Below are 20,531 nucleotides of genomic sequence, written 5' to 3'. Positions count from 1 at the left end.
AGAGATTGCTTTATGGGAACAATACTGATGTATGCCCTCTCCCTTGGAGACAAAGTCTTTTCCCTGCAGTACTGTGTGATGCAAGAAGGCAGTATTTGTAAGGTATCCTTTAAGAGCATTACTCTTAGTATCTGCTCTCCAGACTAAAATCTATCTCCAATAATTTACTGAGTAACAGAACACAGAAGGCTTCTTGGGAGACATGTTTGCAGTATTTTTTCCTTTCCTTATCCTATTTAACTTTTTTTAACTGAAGCCTAAATAAGAAAGCATCTGCTCAGCATATGGAATTTACAAGTATTACCATTAATGTATACTGCTAACATTAAGATTTTTCCACCAGGCACACACATATTCTAACTGGCATACAAACACTCTTGGTCTGAAGGACTCAGCAAGGAGAGATGAGTAACTGTGGACCAGCTCTGCAGTGCAGCATGAGCATTTGTGCCCAGAGGAAAACAGAGGTTTGGGTCTGACACAGAGGGTGTAAAACATGCTCTAGATGTTTAGAAAGTCCCCCTGTGTCATCAAACTGTATAACAGAAATACAAAATCTGGATCCAGAACACAGACTGCATTTTTCTTTTGATACTACAAGTAAACTCCTGCCCTGCAATCTTAAGAATCTCAGTTTTCCTCCAAAGCACACACAGAAAAGATTTGCAAGCATCAGACAAAACTGGCTATCATGCCAGTGCCAGAAGGACCTGAACCTCTTGGATCCATGGGGATTTATGGAAGGAGAGTGAAGAGAATTGCTAGATCACCAGAATTGCTTTAGTCTTTAAAACAGCTCCCAAGCAAAAGGTGTAAAGCTCTTTTGCATCAGCTTTCCTAAATTAACTAGGACAAGTTTGGATGCTTTCTTGCCTGTCTATGAAGACAATGACTCTCCTGAGGCAACCATGACATGGATTTTAAAATGGTAAATCTAATTTCCAAATGGAAGTTATTGTAAATGAAATCATCATTTTTGCAAGCTGAATCTAAACTTGAAATTCTCCAAGGCAAAATCTTTCCATACAAATTCTCCACAAAGTCTAGCAAACCTTATCTCGAGAGAGCTAGAATCTTTTCCAGAGAAGATTTGCCCATTCTTATATGGGAGTCTCCATATTTAAAATAAAAATGTGGCTCACATCTAGTTTCTCTGAGCACAACAGCTGACTAGTTTTTATTTGAGTCAAATCTCAACTCTCCTTCAAGCTGTAAAGGTGTCTATATATGGCACCTCTCATCATGTTTCCAGAACTGCATCTGCACTCTCAACTCCCAATATATAAGAATATTTATTCCCTGAAGGGCAGAAGTCCTTCAAGTACTGCTGTGTCAGGAGTTACTCTTTACTTTGGTTTGCAGAAGTTTATTTTTATGTTCGATTGCTAATGCTACAAATGTAAACTTATTTATTTGTACCTCAAGGGATCTTCTAAGGACTTCTATCCCCATTCCCTGAGAAACAGCTTTAGGAGTCATAAGTACAATTGGTATACTAACCTTCAAGATTATTGACTATGTAAGTGTCTTGAAAGTTCTCATGCACTAAAATTTGGGAGTCACTGAAAGATGTAAAATATGCACTACACATCTGGAAAGGCAATATATTAAAAGAGGTCCTTCATAACAAGAATAATAATTGAGTAATTTTTTTAAATATCACTATTTTCACTTAATGTTCTTTGTTTTATAACTAGGGAAAAGATCTAATAAAATATATTAAATATTTATATTTTTTCTATATTAATCATTAGAGGAAACACTGTTTCCAGGCTTGGACTATCCCAGTACTAGACAGTTAAAAAATAATAAATATCATAAAACTAATTTCCTAATGACAATGAAAACAAATAATTTTAAAGCTCTTTATGCAAGGTAAAAAGTCCCCTCTTCAGCCTAAAAAAAATAAAACTTTATTAGCTGAAATGACTAGGGGTTTAGGAGGAAGTCTGCAAAGATCACCTTTCCAGCACTATAAAAATTAAAGTTCTTGGTTTACATAAAAGGAAAAAAAAAGTACTTATCAGACAATTCTAATTATGTGACTACAGTTTTTTTCTCTCCTTTTTTTTTTTTTTTTTTTTTTTTTAATATATATATAACAAGGTCACCTTAGCTTACACAACAGTTAAGAAGAAAAGCAAAGAAAAAGGCATTGGCACCTGAGTTCATTCAAGGAAGAACATTTCATTATCCTTGTAGTCTGGGGATCCCTGAGGGGAAAGGGCCCCAGGGACAGCAGCAGGCTCCCAATCAGACCATAAAAGAGCAATGCAGCAGAATTTCCACACGACCAAAGACACTTGCAGAACATGGGACCTTTGACAAATAGCCTAAGAAAATTAGTTTAAATAAATCAGGGGCCCCCCATAAATCATGTGGATCTATCTGGTGTTCCATCTTCCCATTCCTGTATTGCCACTATGCTGAAGAAAAGTGCTGAAGAAAAGTTTCTGTGAAAAAAACACTTTTTCAAGAAGGTACCTCAGAAACAGTTTGTAGGGGCCTCTCTGCAGCTGATGGGTGTCTAACAGCAGGAAACACTGGGTTCATTAACCCAAGGAGGAATACAAATCTGCTAACCTAGGAGAAAAGAAGAGGATGAGCAGAAATGGAAGACCCTCAGTTTATGCTGCTGCTGCTGACTGCAGATGTAATGAAATTGTTCTTTATTCCATCTTAGATACCAAAGCTCTGGTCCTCTGGTCACTGACTACAGCTCTCTACCTCTCCATCTGTCTCTGTCTCCCCTCATCTCCATTCCTCTCCTTTCTCCTCTTTGCAATCAGCTTGCAAGTATGTCTCATCACTAAACCTGGTAAGATCACAGCCCTCTGCCAGTCCTGGAGGGGTTTGCAATGGTTTGTTCATTGCTTGCCTCTCTTTCTCATGCACCATTTTCACTAGCCACAAGCAATAGGTTTCTATTTCTCTGCTCATGAGGTTCTCACTACTGGATTAATCCAACATTTAGAAAGGGCTCAGAGCAAAATCAGTACAGTCTTGGAACAGCTACTGAAGACCTGAACTCTACAACTCAAACCAGTTTATTTATTTGGATTAATCGAATCTAAGAGTGAATCAGTAGAAGTGAAGTAACACACTTTTTAGCAGCAGGAAATTTGTCTCATTTTACAGTACATAAGAGTACAATAAGAGTACTCTTGTTAGTTGGTTCCCCACAAAAGAACTGGTTTTTCAGACAGCTAGAGCCACTCACTTGTTCCAAAAATGTACCAAACTGCAAAGAAACTCACTGAGCTCTCTAGGCATATGGATTACATAACTATTTGTTCCATATTTATTCAGAATTTGTAAAGGGACCTTTTTAAGCCTTCAAATGCCATCGAACATAATTTGAAAACAAAAATAATGAAACTTGGTCTACTGATATAAAAGAGTTGCTGGCTAAACTCCACCATCTAAGAGGAAATGTCCCCTATTTTCCACATTAACCATCCTAGCATGCCACAAACAAAATTTTCTGTCTTAGTAGATGCCTGGAGAGGAGACAACACTTTTCTGGCTGTGGCAAAGAAAACTACTGGAGATGATTGGAAGACACTTATGTTTTGGGACCAGACATCACCAACCAGAGCCATGCCAACCACTCTTCCCATTCCCATCCATTAGGGCCAAGCCTATGGAGTCACACCCTACAGCTGCTAGCACAAAAGCAACAGAGACAAGATCATGGAGAATATCCAGGATGTAGGAATGAAATTTAGAGAACATTTCTCAGCCTTCCTGTGTGAGATGGTTACAGAAAAGATGCATTTCAGGCAATTTGCCAAGGCATAAGACTGGGGTAACAACAGAACACACTGTCAATAACCATATTTCTTGCAATTTTTTCTGTGTCAGAGTGAGTTTCTGCCAAACATCATGCACAGAGAATTCCTGAGGACACTGCTGATGGATAACATGTTAATATCAGCATGAAATTATCTAGACTCCACCTTAATATCACTTTACAGTTAACCAACAATAAAAGCACATTGTAAGGTCACGGAATTCATACAAAATTCAGTTAGCTCAAGGCTAACTCCAGTATCTCAACAGTAGAGGGTTATTTGAAATCTAAGTAGATCCATTTTATTCAGACATATATCCACACAGAGTGCACTTAACAGAAACAGATATACTGACACTTTGAATTATCCTTCCAACAGAAGAACTGCTCTGGCAATATCAAGAAAGACAGATTCCCTGAGAATGTACTCAGGAGGCCACATTTGCAGCCAGCTCAGTGTGTGAAACCAGAATTAGAAACAAATTAGTAACATCCAAACAGCATCTCAGAATCAGGCAGTCTTAAATCTGAACAGTCCTAATTACAACAAAGGGATAATGGTTGCCTCTCCAAAATCTGTAATAACATAGCAATGAAAACTTCTGGAAAACCTTGCTTCCCTGCAGCAAGAATGAAGTGCTTTCTTCATTCCTACTTGAAAGTAGCAATTGGCTTTTTGTTTCTTCTTTTTCTTTTCTTAGAGCAAAGGTGGAAAAGGAAATAATCCATAGATACTTACCACCTAACACTTATTTGACTGGCAATAATTACTGTGCATAAAGGAGTTTAAATATATCTTAATACTAGTATAGCAGTAAGCATTATAACAAGACAAGCAAAAACTCATCCTGTAACCCAAGCAAACAACATGGGACTTCTCATTGCTACATGTGGAAATTTGCTCTGGTCTTGCTTGGAGGGTGTTAGGACTAGGAGCTAAAAGATGCTTTAGAATAAATTAGCACTATTATAAATCTGACAAGAAGATTAATATTCTAACTATGTTCACAATAATTAACTCACCAAAACAGTTCCAGAGTCATTATCCAGCTGGGGTGGAATGGGAAAGTTTACAGCACCCCTGTAGATTTATAAGCCAATTAAGGGTGACCCTCCTCTAGACTTCATTAGAAAAGCCTCTGGTTCAGCAAAAGCTCACACGTGCAAGTAAGAAGTTTCCCAATGAAAGGGAGTACAAGGGATCTTTATCACCTCTGTTAAACACTTTTCCTGCTCCCCTGGAAATTACACATTCCTAATGCATCCTCAGCCTCCTGCCAACTCTCCAGGCCTCGCAGAGCATTCTCACACAGGCGAGAAGCACCACTGGGGCACTGCTCCGAGAGGGGAGCTCTGCTTTACTCCCTGCATGACCAAGGGGTCATGGGCCAACACTAGAGGAGCACTTCAGATCTTCTGATGCAGTTCTGGGGTTAGGGCTCACAGCCCCTCTCCCACCCAGAGCCATCTTCTGCCTTCCATGTGCCGTGGACAGCAGATTTATTCACCAGCAAAGTCAGCTGATATCAGCTGGTCATCACTAACCAGCACACTCCTGCTCAGTGTGCACTAGATGTGCATGGGACTGCACGGAGTGTCAACTATCTCCTTGCCATCTATGCCATTTTCCCTCTTCATTGCCTTTCTGCACAGATTAATTGTTCTAATATAAAAGCCTTCTCTGCCACTGTCAGAAAAGTCTGCCTTTATCTCCAATTCCACAAGCTCGCCTTCTCCTTTCAAAACTCTGTATACAGAACATCTCTTTTCTCCTTTTGTTGCATGCATCTATGCCTGTTTCATCCCTTCCTTTGTGCCTTCCTGCATAATTGTGTTTTTCAGCTTTGTAAGTATTTTTCAATATAGATAGCATAAAAATTGCAATCTAAAATGAAATAGCATTGTATCACAACCCACACTTTTTTCCTAGTAAAATACACAATTTGGACTGACTCAAGCTGTGATGTGTATGCAGGTAAAGCAAATGCTGAATTATTCAACACTTAAAAACACTGAAAAATCATTTACTTGTTACAAGCAATAAGATTTATGTTTTATGTCTCCCAATCAATAGCTAGTGTGTCCACACATAGCTGATTTATCCATATTGAAAATATAATTATAAGTCTAGTTTGCTCTGAACCAGAGAGTCCTTTTGTAACAAGATTATTTAAATACAAATGGGGTTGGAAAATTGGTTTTAAATGGCTAATCTGTCTTGTCTTCAACTCCAGCTGCAGAATTTACTAACATCATAAACACAGGCTGAGTGAAAACTTAAAAGGTTTTCTGATTCTCCCTGTGATCTGTCTATGCAGTCCTCATTAACAAGGAAGTTGATGGGAGCTGTATGCAAGCTGGAGAGGAGGATAATAAGCCTGGTAATCTCTATAAAGAGAAAGGGACTTTTACTGGTGATATGTCATATATGCTGGTGTGCAAACATCTGTCTTATTGGCAGCCCAATAAAGAATTTATGCACCCAGGTCTCCGATGCACTGCAGAACATCTCTGCCATATGGGTGGACCAAACTTATACCCACAACAACTCCTCAGAGCATCAGAGCACTTGCATAGGGACCATCTGACATTCTCAGGATCATTAAGAAAAGTTTCATTTGGACAGATTTACTTGGGGATTACTGAAGGCCCTGCTGCCTTCCTGCCGTTCCCACCATATGTGGCCAATGGCCCGGTGATATGCAGTAGGGAAAGGCTGGGCCAGTGCAAGCTCCTCCACGAGAGCACTGCAGTGTCAGCAACTGGGAATACACCATGGCTTTCTTTCTTTGTCATGCACATAGGCTGGGAGAAAATGCAGATCAAATCTGACCTGGCTTGAGTAGAAATTAAGGACTGGTAACTTGCCACCTCACCCTGATAGAGGAAACTACTGCCTTAAATCCCTCTTGGACAGACCATCCCACCCATCCCATAAAAAAAAAAAAAAAAAAGCTGTGTTTAACTGTTAATTTTCTTCATACCAGTGTAATTGGTATGGGGGTCTGGTTTGGGCTTGTCCTGGAAACAGTCTTGATAATTGAGGGATGTTTTCATTCCTGCTGAGCAAAAAACATCAATGAACCAAAGCCAGCACGGATAGAGATTCTCAAGTCTAGAACTACCACACTTGTGACAGATTGGTACAGTGTACACTGCCACAGATTGTGACAGTGGAGGTTGCCCTGGGGGGGCTGCTCTCCCAGCCCTGTGAAATGGTCCACTACCTTAAGTCAAGGGCAAGGGTTCTTTCCTAAGGGGTGTGCAATGCAGAACTTCCCTTACAGCTATTCAACACCCAGATGTTCAGGACAAGCACCATGTTGTGCTTGTCCTCATTTCACCCAAGGGTCTGAAAAAACCTTTAACATTCAGCTGGACAGCACACTTTTATGTTTCTTCTTAGTTGGAAAAAACCCTAAGGAAAGGATAACTGCCAATAAAAGAGGAACACTGCACAATTTGAAATTTTAACTCTATACACGCTTCTGAAAGCCTCTTTGGCTTTCCTACTTGTGCTCTGAATGGCTCTCTAGATCTAATTTAATTCAGTGAAGAAAATCCAAAAGTGACAGGGAAAAAAAAATCCACTTTTTTTTTATTTAGAATAAAAATTGTACAGAAGAAATTCTTGATCTTCATTAATTCCATGAGTAGGCATACAGGCTCCTAAGTGTTAGAGACTTGCCAGTTCAGGTAGACTAAAGTGTCTAATGAAATGTCAAATGAGCCCACTTTGGATTTACATTATCAGATATTTCCACCAGGAAAGTTTGGGGAGGCATCCTAACAAACCCTTCAAGCCCTCTGGGAACATGGAGCAAATGGTTCTTCTGGACTGGAATTACATTACTGGCTCACTTGGTCAATGTGACTCCTACAAACTAAGGTAATGGGAAAATTATCCAAATCCTTTGTTTCCTTTTCAACACCCAAAGTCGATTTCATTTTTCTTCAATTATATAGAATATTATGCTTTGTAGTCTATGGTGATTTCCACTAGAAACATTGTCAAAAATTCTCTCTCCAGAAAACAAGCATGCAGGTCTGCTAAGGCTTTGGAAGTTGTGTCAGTTTCTGCCCTGAATCAACTTTATGCCTGATCACTCTAGTAAAACAAGAGAGCCCAGGTTGCTCATAAATCCTAATTCACTGTTAAATGCCTGCCAGGCTTGTTCTTATTCTCATGTGCAATATTAGGTGCCAGATAAGAAACTCATAAATTGAATCCTTAGGGCATTAAGATTTGCTGTGGTAAATTCTATTTGTTGTCTTTTCAAGTTTCCCTTTGAGAAGAAAAAGTTAGAAAATAAAAAGTGTTTCCAGAAAAGAAAAGGACTGAAAAGTTTGACACGTAATAAAAAATTAATTTGTCCTAATACAAATTTTTAACAAGCCACAAAATATTTTCAGGCAAAGAAGCACTTAACTGACACCAAATCTGTAAAAATATCTCAGCACGGATTTCAGATTCCCATGGGTGGAAGTCAAGAGACAGATTAAATGATCACTATATTCAGTCCAAATTCCACAGCTTTTATATATATATATATATATATATATATATATATATACACACATACACACACACACATACAGTATATACCTATATATACATACACATACATATAGTACATATACATATTTTCTATATATACATAAATGTGTGTGTGTGTATATATATATATATATGTATGTAAGTATCAGAGCAAAGACAGCCTAACATAACATTTTAAGCGACAGGTGAAGCACTTGACAACTTTATGACCACCTTAGGACCCAAGTTGCTTTTCTAAGGGAAGAAGGATTTCATTAGGTTTCCCTGAATCAGACCATGACAAAGCAAAGTGATGATACAATGGATTTTAGATGCACAGAAGTTCACCTCACTGTACATGCATCTCCACTGCCACCACACACTTGGGGAAAAATTAAGCAGCCCCTCTCCCCTCTTCCTGCTGTACCCTAGCTCCCACCACTCACAGTCCTTGTGCTCTGGAAGCAAAATCTGCTTTTGTGACACAGCATTTAAGCAAAGTATTAACCAAAGACAAAACATAAGTGTACTTGGTCACCCTTAACATGCTCCCCTTTATTTTTGTGAAGAATCTGTTTCTTTTAACACCATGTATTTTCATGCTACCAGGGCTATTGCTGCACAGAACTACACCACATAGCATGGGGAGAATCCCACCATTTTTTACCCATTCACTAATGATTGACATTTTCGGTACAAAAAAAAAAACCTTGTAAACTTTTCCATCCATACCTGTGGTGCCACTGCTGGCCCCATGCACTCCTACCAACAGCACCTGGCACAGCCACACACTGAACCTGTGACACAGCAATGGTCAAGTCTGCATTAAAGTATTAGAAAAAGCCTTGATCACTTTTAGTGTGTCTCCTCAATCATCCCACAACCCATGCTGCAGATCCAGCTGAGGAGCAATTTACCACCCATGTTCCTCAGCATGATCTCTCTTGTTCTGGCCAAACATGTATAAGGCATAGAATTAATTTTCATCTTTCCTGGAGAAAGCACGGAGCTGATTAGCCCCATTTACCCTGGTGTGCCTGAATCACAGCCAACCAGGCACAAAAGCACACAGGTCATTTTAAGTGCTCTGATCATCCTCATAGTCTGAAAAGCAATGTACTCCTGAGGCCTAAACTTGTATTACACAGACAGTCGGTGACATAACCCATTTAGATCAAACACCCCGTGGGGTCGCTCAGGTCTGCTCTCTCACCACTGCAGCACTCCTTGGATGTGAAACCAGAGCTGCTTCTCCAAACACCCAAATGAGCCTGAACCAGAGAGCTCTGGGGCCAAAGGCATGGCCACTTCAGACCTACCCAGACGGCGTCGTCCTGTCTGTACTGCTTCCAGTTGCGGCCGGTGTCGCTGAACATCAGCGCGTAGCCGGTCACCCAGTCCGAGCTGCCGTACCTGCCCTGCGTGGCCACCGCCACGATCTCCACTCTGTCTCCCAGATCCACCTGCAGCCACTGCTGCTCGTTGGACTCCAGCGGGGACCAGCCACCAGCTCCTGAAAGAGTGGATGAGGAGAATTTAGATGACAGTGACAGCAGAAAAAAAATTATGCTTGATAAAGAACCATTAAATTATTTCAGGTCGTCACAGAGGACTCTACTTGAGCATGCGGCTGTTTTTTCATATTTTATATTAGGAAATACACTACATGAGGTGTGCTTCCATCAGGTTATTTCCATTAACCTAAAGCTCACAAAGAATTTTGAATTTCTAAGGCATTTTAAGGAAATTTATTCTTTTTCAGCTGTACAAACATCAATGAGGTTGGTGCATGCTCAATCACAAAAAAAAACCCCAAAAAAATCATATCTATTCCCTCCTTGCAGTTCTAGGAATGTGAACTTGTAACTTGCAGTTTGCGTTGATATTTTCCTTTTTGCTATGTTCTGAAAGAAATGCAAAGTGTTAGTTGTTTTTATTTGAGCCCTATTAAGTATTTGAAAGAATTGTTTAATTGCACCTTATAAATGCAGTTCAGATAATTTGTTGTAAAGCTAGAAACCATTTGATTGAACAACTGAAAGGACTGCCTTCACACTGGAAAGCAGGCTGTCTCTGACATGAGCTTGTGATTCATATTTGTTCTTTAAAAGTAAAGATTTGCACTGTCCCTTGAATTCCTTCATTGGTTAAACAGGCCTGTGGAAACACCAAGGCAACGAAACAGAACTGTAACCACTGCTTGCATTTTACCACTTTGCTCACTACAATAAATGGAAGATTATGATTAAAAAACAAACCATTCCAGACTGGAATATATTATTTTATGGTCTCCTGCTTTCTTTTACACCCTGAAATTACAGGCTATGTTTATTTTCCTTTAACTTGTTTCTCATTGCACACATTAATTCTCTGCATACACCCAGTGTTCCATTCAGCCTCACCAGTAAGCAACCAATGCAGCTATGAAGAACACAAGCCATCAACCAAGTAGCCAAGACAGCAAATTTTGAGGCTGCCACTGCTTCTGCAACCCAACACCTTTTTGTTTTGTCATTATTAATGAAGTATGGAAAAGCCCTCCTGTATGAGTACAGTGAACACAATCACATTGGGAATAAAACTGAACATATCTGTCTCAAAGTTGCTGCATGAAAAGTTTATTGAAGTGAATAGAGTTGAAAGATTAATAAATGTGCTTTCCACCAATGAACTCAATTTCAATAACTCTGCACTTCTACAGATTTTTTTTTTTTTTTCTGGATGGTATTGTAGTTTCCAACTCACAATTGAAATCCCTTTCTCTAAGAGTGGGCGTTAGAACTGTATTTATTTACAATTTATTAATATAGGATTTATCTGAACTCCTGAAACAGAACCATATCTATTCCATACCTGTATTGTTCCTGCTCCCCTGGATGACTCAGCCTCCATTCTTCTACAAGAACTCTCCAGGGAAAAAAGTTTGCAACCAAACCAACATATACTGCTTCTTAGTGCCATGATTTACCCTCTTCAATCACAACAGAAGTCTTCATCATCACTGATTATCTTACCTGCCTTAAACTGAATACTTTGTCCTATGAGCACACCATGAAACACCTAATGAGAATACTAGGAATTTCATCACTGATTTCTTCTTTGCCTACTTTATAGCTCTTTTAACTCCATACCTATATATAGCTTATATAATACCTCCTGTTAAAAGTCCTAACAAGCTTACCACCCACACCAGCACTTTTTATTTTGATATTTTTAGTGTCATATAGAAAGTATGTTGTCTGCCTTTAAGGTACAAACTACAGAGCTGTATTCAAAGACAACAAACTACAGATTTCTCCTACACACCATTGTGACTATTGCACACAGGAATCAAGGGCAAACTTCCTTTGGATTGTAATATCCAGTATCTAAAATAGACTCTAAACACAGTAGTTGCTGCCTTTTTTTTTTTTTTTTTTCCTCCAGTTTTATTCCAGGAACTGATATAAAAATCTGCTTCAGAAGTTCTGGCAAAGTTGTTCCATTCATGACTCAAAAGAGCCTATTCTAGATGTTTTCAGCACATAATAAAAGAAAGTTGGCATTTTCATCTTTCCTTCATTCAACATAGAGAATGACAACTAGATGAAGGAAAATAACACGTAACAAAAATATTTGGTGAATTTTCCATTAAAAAACACAAAAACTTTGCTTTCTATGTTCTAGTTTATACATAAATTTTTAAGCCAAGCCTTTTAGCACAGATGCTTCCCAGCAGTATGTCAAACATCATAACTAAATATCTACTTTATGCTTTCTCCCTTCTGCTGCTAGAAGTGGCAGGAATGTGATACAATTTCAACAAAAGTGTTTGGCTTTACTGTGCACTGCTATTTTCCAGCTTGAGCACAACACCACAGGCTTCTAATTTCGAAGTCAAACAAATGATACACGCTGAACAGAAATTTGGGAGATCTGTGTTGAGCTTGAGCCCTAAAATCATAGATTGCATGGTATCTCTGAACTGCATCTCTCTTTACATGACAAGCACATTTATTTGCTGGGAATGTCACTCTTTAGATGCAAGCACTGCAGGCACAGCACTGCCACCTGCTCGTAGCATCACCTCTCCAAAGCTGGTCTTCCAAGAAAGATCAGTTACAGGCCATGTCTTCATAGAACAGCAGCTGATTCATATATTTTTTCCTGTGGAGAAGCAAGCCCACTTGTCTCCTCTCTCCCAAACCTTCCACCATTACCATTTCCACAGGTGAACAGTAATTCTGCTGCTGGTAAGAATGGCAGCTAAAATCCTGGCAACAGCAAAGCTGCATTGGCTGCATGACTGAGGGCAGAACTGAAGCTTTTCCCACTGGGCCTCTCTCAATTCTGCTAATAAAGCAAACATGTAGCTTCTGCTTGCTTCTGTGGTTATCCCAAATCCTCACCAAATACTGCTGTGAGTGCCAAAAATCAATAACTGTTCTTTTTCCTCCACATTTACTCCGTGATACAGAGCGGGTGGCACAAGAGCTACTGGCATTTTTTCCAGCACAGTCTGTCTGCACACTTCTTTTATGTACATCGTTCCTGATAGTGTGTCAACAACTCATCCTGTACTTTTTTTAGGAAGTAGCAAAAAAGCACAATCAAAGCAGAGCAACTCTTTAGAGCCCTTTGCTCCTCTACCCACCTTGATGCTTGCCCTTTGGACTGTTTGCCAGAACAGGCCCAAGAAAAAGGACAAGAAGGCTCTAATAGGCAACAACATGGGCTACTGAAGACACAACTTACAGGATATCAAGTCCTCAGAACAGATTCAAGCATAACCCAACATCTTTTTCCTGCAATTGGGCACAAACATCTTGAAGAGGACCATATAACTTTTATTAACTGTGGCAAATTCAAAATTCAAACCAGACAAAAGATTTGGCTTTGATTATGCCCATCAGATCTGCACACATGTTTTAGGTGTGTTAAGATGTCACATGGGCTCTCAACAAAAACGAGAGACAGGATGCTCAGTATTTCCCCTTTCTGCCCACCATGTTCCCACTGGCATTGACAGGATTCTGCCCATTGTGCTACACCATCATTCCTCACAGCTGACACATTTCATATCTTCTGGGAATCATTTCAAAGGAGGCATTCAACATGGAATGGTATGGGGAAAATACCCCAGTGGAGAAACAATACCCCAGGAATCTGATATATTGTTCCTGTTCTCCATGGCAACAAATCATAATGTTAGAAATATGTGGAGAGCAAGGATCTGATGGTTTCTCAGCTGGAGACCCATATGATTCCAAGAAATATGATCAAATACTTTTGTTTCTTTTTCAGACTGTTTGTACATTTTGCCATAGTTGTTTCAAAAATTGCATTTAAGCCCAGTGTTACACAGTCAATGCTTTTTGATGTTCCCCAGGGCTGCTCAGGATGCCCATACTTATTTGTAGTTGATTATTACAAAGCAAAGGGAATTATTATTTCCACCCTACCTGCCTTACAAATAGCTCAAATGGCTTTATATACAGTATATATTACTAAAAGCTCCTGGACTTCCCACTGCAACTAAGTGCTTCCCTGCTGCAGAATTTTGCTTTAATGCCCAGATCAAACACTTCCTGGCCATAAAATAAATTCTTTTTGACACTATATATGCTTTATATTCTCATACATAATTGCATATACTGACTACTCAGGCTGAGAGCTAATAAGAACTGAAAAATCTTAGGTGATACAGTCATACTGTAGCAATTTTCTTATTATTTTTCATTATTTATTTACTGTATATAGAGAAGCTGATAAATCCCTCTCATGGGCAAATAATATATTTCATACCTCAGAATCTTATTTATCAGAATTATACTAGCTCTTTAGCATTACCAGTACAGATTTATCAGCATTTTAATTAAGCACTTTCAGCTGTTCACACAAAGCTTTACTCATGGGTACTTTGTGTGTTTGTTTTTCTAAATGGCACATTCCACTACTGCAGGCCTTTTTTTTTAAACAACAGCCTTTTACTTATTGTTATCTATTACTGAATAAACTTGATGAATTAGTACTTCCTGCCAATAAAGAACTGGGTTGTGCTTTATAAATTCATCTTCACTTGTTGCATTCATGTTTACATTAACAAATATATTAATCTGGCTTTCTACCCACAGGCTCTGTCCCTTGCAGCACTGTCTTATCAATTACAAGCAAAGCTAAGCCAACTCATCAAAATATTAAACACTATCAGAATGCCACAGCCCAGTCCTTGTTAAGAAATATTATTTCCTGTTAAGGTATCTCCTATTTGCATTCAAGTATCAGTCCAAAAAAGTTTCTACATCCACCATCTACCACTGCTTGATCCTCCAATCCAAGCTCAGGCACTGCTATGGTGAGAGAAGACTTAGTTGTCTTCACAGTACCTGGTGCAGGGCTAATTGTGCTGGAAACAGTGTTGACAAAAGAGAAATGTTTCTGTTATTGCTGAGAATTGCTTAACACACAGGCCAAGGCCTTTTCTGCTCCTCACACCCCAGCACTAGTGAAGAGATAGGGGTAAGCAAAATTTGGGAGTGGACACAGCCAGGACAGCTGACCCCAACTGACCACAGGGATATCCCATCCCATATAGCATCATGCATCACTTACAGCTGGGGCAGGCAGGAGGAGGAAAAGGATGCTCAGAGTGATGGCTTCACTTTTACTCTGGTGATTCTCTGCCCCATACCAGCAGGGGGAGGGAGGCTGTGCAGGGCTGAGTTGCTGTGTTGGTCCAGGACATGTGCCCCATGTGGGCCTCAAAGGGTTCGAGATAATTGCAGATTTGACTGGAATGTACTAGATTGAATTTACAGCTGTTACTGCTGGTTAGCTATTAATCAGCAGCTTCTGTGTTTGCCATGGGGCTTGCTTCCCTTACTGCTTATTAGAGTCTACTGTTCATTAGCAGCTACTTTTTGCTTTTGCTGCTTGCTGTACTGCTTATCATCTGACTGCTGGGCCTGGGAACCATTTGACAACAGCAGTGCCCATGCTCCTGGGCTGGCAAGTGGCCAGGGCATCTCTGCTGATCTGTGCCCTGGGCAGGCTGGATCTCCAGTGTGAACTCAAGCCAAAGGGGTGTGACCTGCAGACGAGTCCCTGTGGCAAAAGGCCAGCCCAGGTGGCTGTGGCTGTGGCTGTGAAGAAGCCCATGCCAGAGCAGTGATATCTCAAAGTGCCTGTGGCTGTGTTTACAGCAGTACCACAGCTGGTACCTCTGAAGGGATTGTGGGCCAAGGGTAAGTGCACACTGCAGGAGGTACTCCCTGAAGCACTGTGGCTGAGCATGAGGCCATGCTGGAGTATGTCAAAGCCCACCACAAAGCAGGGACTGCAGCCTTGGGAAAGGCAGGAGCAGGCTTACCTCTGAAAGGACTGAGGCTGTGGTAAGGCCATGTTGGAGTGAGCAGCTGTCTGGGGCTTCATTGTTTTTGGGGGTTAAGGCACAGCAAGTCCCCATATGAATTCTGCAAGCACTACAACTATACATTACTACACAAGTCCATGCAGCAAAAGAATTAGACAAGGTAGGATTTAGCTTCTAGGTCCCTGTGCAGCTTGACTTGCAATACTGATTTTGAATCACTTCCTCTTTTCTACAGATAAAATTAGCTATTAGAGCCATCTGCACAATCACATAAGCATATCTATTCACCAGCAGTTGGAGACGAAGGCAGGGCAAACTCAAATATCATGCTCAATGTTTACAACTTTCTTTTGTTGAGCAGTAACCATATGACCTTTTACTTCTGAGGAACTCTGTTTCAAGAGTTCAAATATGGTATTGTAACTCCCATCTAACACTTGTTTAATGGCCAAGCAACTCCTTACCATTTGTGCCAAGCATATAAGAGAGAGCCCTTTACTGTCTTTCTATAGATTTATCAAATGGTGTTTGATTAAAACAAACTTCAGGGATGTTTAAGAATGAAAATTCTGATTTATTTTCAATTAAACCCTTTTTTCTAGTAGTGATCTTTCTAGTGTTTCCTAAAATGAAATTAATATGTAATATGATAATACATGGCTTTCCACTTTTAGAGGCTCTGCCTTGGAAGTAAGATGAAAACTGACAACCTGAATTTACAACAGGATGTCAAATGATGCCTGAAATACTGCCAACTTCTCCTTTCTGGTACTATTCATATTCACAGTTCCACCTGGTGTGTGAACTCATTACCTGGACCTCAAACATTCCTGATGGCAAATGTCTGAGAAGTTGTTTTTCACGTTCACTATTTCTGCAGGGTTGTGTAATCATCGAATTCCGCTGGAATTTTATACCTAGTTGCTACTGTCTTTAACACATTTTCTGCAGGTCTCAAACCTAATGACCTTTAAACTCTTAAAATATGGGAACTCATCCAAAGCAAAAGACTGTCTGAACTTCTTTGATAATATCTCTACAATGGAAGAGGAGATCTTCACAATTAATAGAAGCTTACTATAATAAAGGAGGAAATAGTTCCTACATAGCACACTCTCAGGAGCATAAATTAACAGCTCTGTTCAGCTTGGCTCTGAATGCACTGCATACAAACAGCATAGAAAGATATTCTTTGTGAAAGCAATTAAAACAAATAGTTTAGGCATTCATACTGCAACCTTACCATCTCGCCTGTTGAGTTTTGCAAAGCTGGGACTGTGAGTACTGAAGAGCTCAGAGGAACTGGTAAGGGCAGCTGAAGGTAAGGGAGATACCAATGCGTCATCACAATTATCTAAAAAGGAAAACAAAACATAGAGAGGTCATCATATGAGCAACACATATGCCAACTTGTGCTATTTCCAGGTGGCGTTTTTCCTACTTAGTAAACAGAGAATGGACATACAGCACACTTGTGCTTGAATTCACATATGAGAACTGAAATTAACCCTCCAGAATGTCCCAGTCTGGTGGGACAGCAACCACATGGGAGCTGCTGTTAAGTCATCAATGGCTTGAAAAACTGGAAATGCTGTCCTTTCAGTGAATGAGCTTTGACTGTCTACCCTGCAGTTAAAGAGGGCATTAACTCATGTTGCAAAAGCCACTGGAAGAGTGCAGTAATGGCCTGGCAGCCTTTAGAGAACACCTCAGGTGTTCTGTGTTCAGTACAGTTTTTCCACAGAACAGGTATGTAATGTAGGAATTGCATCTTCATACTTCTGTGTGGAAATGACACACAGGAACGTGCTGTGGGGGCTTTTACAACATGTAAAAGTGTTTTCATGCTTCACAGGTGCCTCAGACTGCACTAGAATCTCAAAATATGAACACCTCCATCATTTCTTCCCCAAGCTCACACAAAAGTACAGGGCCAAATTAGCTTTGTTCACCCACATGAGCAGTCTCTACGTTTCTCCCCTCTTTCTTTCACAACTGCTTCTGATGACAGATGGGCTATGCTAATACTCCAATGGAATTTTTGAGCCCATAATGTTTGAACAGGGACAGAATTAAATAAAGTAAATTTTCTCATTACAATGCTGTCACATAAACACTCAAGAACATAATGTGGAGTTTCAGTAGGGAATAATAATAATAATAAACCCCTCTCATTTTTAATTGAATCTCCCATGGAGCAAACATGGACCTAATTACTGGAAAAGGCCTGCAGGTCACCAGGATCTCAGGCCACCACAGTGTTCTTGCACTCAGAGAGTAGATATGCAATTTGCAAGGATTGGGGGGAGGGGTGGCAGAAAGGGCTACAAAAGACAATAAAAGTAGAACTTCCTGGATAGTTATGAAAATTAATTTAGATTATTTCAAATCTGAGTGATACCTTTTTCACATTGAGACAGATTACATTAAAATATTCCTCATCCCTTTCCACAATGACTCCTAAAACAACTCAGATACTTTTGTAATCAAAATCCAGCTCTATATGAAGGAAAATCAAGGCAATCAATATAATTTATATCAGTGCATTGAATGATGGATCTCACAAACCAAACTTCTATCCAAAACCTCTTCCATCTCTTTGATTCCCAAGAGCAAAAAGGCCTAGCAAGTTCTGCAAGATAGATAAATTAGGGACAAATCTGCACTGATGTTGTAGCCACAAGGATAATTAGCCAACAAAACAAGTATCGTGGTCCTGAGCAGATGCCCTATGACTTCCACCCTTTGAATCTCAAAGAGTGGAGTGCTTGAGGTCTCCTGGTACACCGTGAGATCAGGCCATAGCTGTTGTATTCGGACCTAAAAAAATCCCAAACAAAACACCTACAAATTGAGGGTCTTAAATTCACCGTCACTCATGACTTGAACAGAGATTTAAACAAAGATTGGAAATGGTGAGTTCATGAGGGCACTGAATTCACCCAAACTTCTGCATTCTATAAAACCATCAGAGGGGTTGGGAACCTCTCAAAAGAAAGTCTAAAATCATTGTGGACAGATCTACAGGACTATTCAGCAACACTTAAAACAGGAGGCTGGAAATAACTGAATGCAGAGATTTCACTTTAAACACTGTGTAGATTGCTGGCTCTCTTCAGCTCCCTGTGGTTGCTCCTACGCCACGAGAGAACCCAGCCCATCAATCAGCCTGTGATCCAGTTGTCCACCACTGTTCCCCAAAGGCAGGACTGGATACCTATGGGACACCAAGTATCTCAGCATCACAGCAAGAGGAAACCATTTCAGAGCAGCACATTTAAGGTTTTCCCTGGGATATCAGGAGGCTCCAGGCTGAGAAGTGACAATTAGGTCCTGTAACTATGAGATGCTTTGTCTAAATTTCCATATCCTTTGCTTCTGTTCCAATGCCCATTTATCTGTATCTCTTCTGATACAGAACTGCAACATCATTTCCACACTAAATTCTGGGATCCTTATTCTGCTTTGTTCTAAAAAAGAAAGGGGAAAAAAAAAAGGAAAGAAAAAACAGCTGAACTACAGCTAGGAAACCTTCCCTGAATTAATATCTAACTATAAAAACATGTAAGTTTAAGGCTTCAGGACAGCATTAAAAAATTGATGATAGTCCTGAGAGCACCAGGACTAATACAGCCCAACTTTCAACAGATAAGAGAGTAACGATTGATTGATTCAGAGAACATGCAGGAATCTCCTCCAACTGAAGATTATTTTTGAATGGGTACTCTGACAAGATGCAAGGTCACTCTTCTGCCCTTCACTCAGTCAAAACCAACTTTGCACTGAACCAAGAGCTTTACATGTACACACCTTCAATGCAGAACATGCCACAGTTTCTACGTGCCAAATGCAATTCCAGAGTACAGCAAAGTGCTTGGGGGGATGCACCAGTCAACTTGTAGATGCACAACAATCCAGGTCATTTGCAGAACAGCTCTGAAACATCCCTTGTCAGAGACCCAACGTGTACAGATTTGAGACTGATATCTCTTTGTAAAACTTAGCTGAAATTGGGTACAGAGTTCAAAAAGGTGGGATGCGCATGTACAACGAGGGTCATTCCATTGGCCTGCCTCCATGAGAAGGCAATGCTGAAAAGCAAACAAAGCAACCACCAAAGACACACCTCTCAAGATTATAAAACTCTCCAAAAAAGAATGTTATTATCATGCTTCTTTTTGTGATGGATGCAGACAAGAAAGACATGAAAAATTTTGGGCTTATGCAAGATCAGAGAAGATCCATGGTAAAACCAAAAGCAAAACCAGCGTATATCCTGATTCCCACCATACAATCCCAATACACACATTTTAAGAGGCTTCATACCCCCCACTTGATGTGACAGAAAAAAAAACCAGTATTTCAGGTGCTCCCACATTTACAGCTCCTTACCTATATTTCCTGACCTATTTCTCCATTTGCTTTGGAGTCTTGCCTGTCAAGACAGGAATTTTGCTTCTTGGAGTTAACTGCATTATACACCTATTAAAAACATTGGTTTTAACAATGAATAATTCTACACTACAGAACCATTTAAAACATCTGGACACTCACAAAAGTGCATTTACTAGCCAGTTGTTCAGTTGTTTTCTCCTATGTTTTCCTTGACAAGTTAATTAGCAAAGAAATAATGAAAAAGAGGGTCTAATTGTACCTATAAGGCAACTGTTTTATGCAAACCACACAACAATACAGATGTTGATTTGCATTTGAGAAAAGGGTGCTGACCTTGAACATGCCAACTTCTGAAAAACAAACAGTTACTGACAGTATTTACAGTGTTATGAGTGTTACTAGAACTTTCATAAGCAATCTTGCTTCTGGAATTAAGAAAAACAGTTACATATATC

The 20,531-nt window shown here is 39.9% G+C and overlaps 1 protein-coding gene across 1 annotated transcript in view; it reads right to left on the bottom strand.

The window, feature by feature from the left end:
- Positions 1-20,531, bottom strand: part of CNTNAP5 (contactin associated protein family member 5) — a 264,255-nt gene that overhangs the window by 177,293 nt on the left and 66,431 nt on the right. Inside the window, exons 2-3 of the mRNA XM_059852775.1 lie at positions 16,925-17,035; positions 9,650-9,843 (exon numbers count right to left, since the gene is read on the bottom strand). Coding sequence (XP_059708758.1) covers positions 9,650-9,843; positions 16,925-17,035 — 305 coding nt within the window. The remainder of the gene's footprint in view (positions 1-9,649; positions 9,844-16,924; positions 17,036-20,531) is intronic.

Source organism: Haemorhous mexicanus, chromosome 8, assembly GCF_027477595.1.
Source record: "Haemorhous mexicanus isolate bHaeMex1 chromosome 8, bHaeMex1.pri, whole genome shotgun sequence".
Taxonomy (NCBI): Eukaryota; Metazoa; Chordata; class Aves; order Passeriformes; family Fringillidae; genus Haemorhous; species Haemorhous mexicanus.
This window is presented reverse-complemented; position numbering and strand designations above follow the sequence as displayed.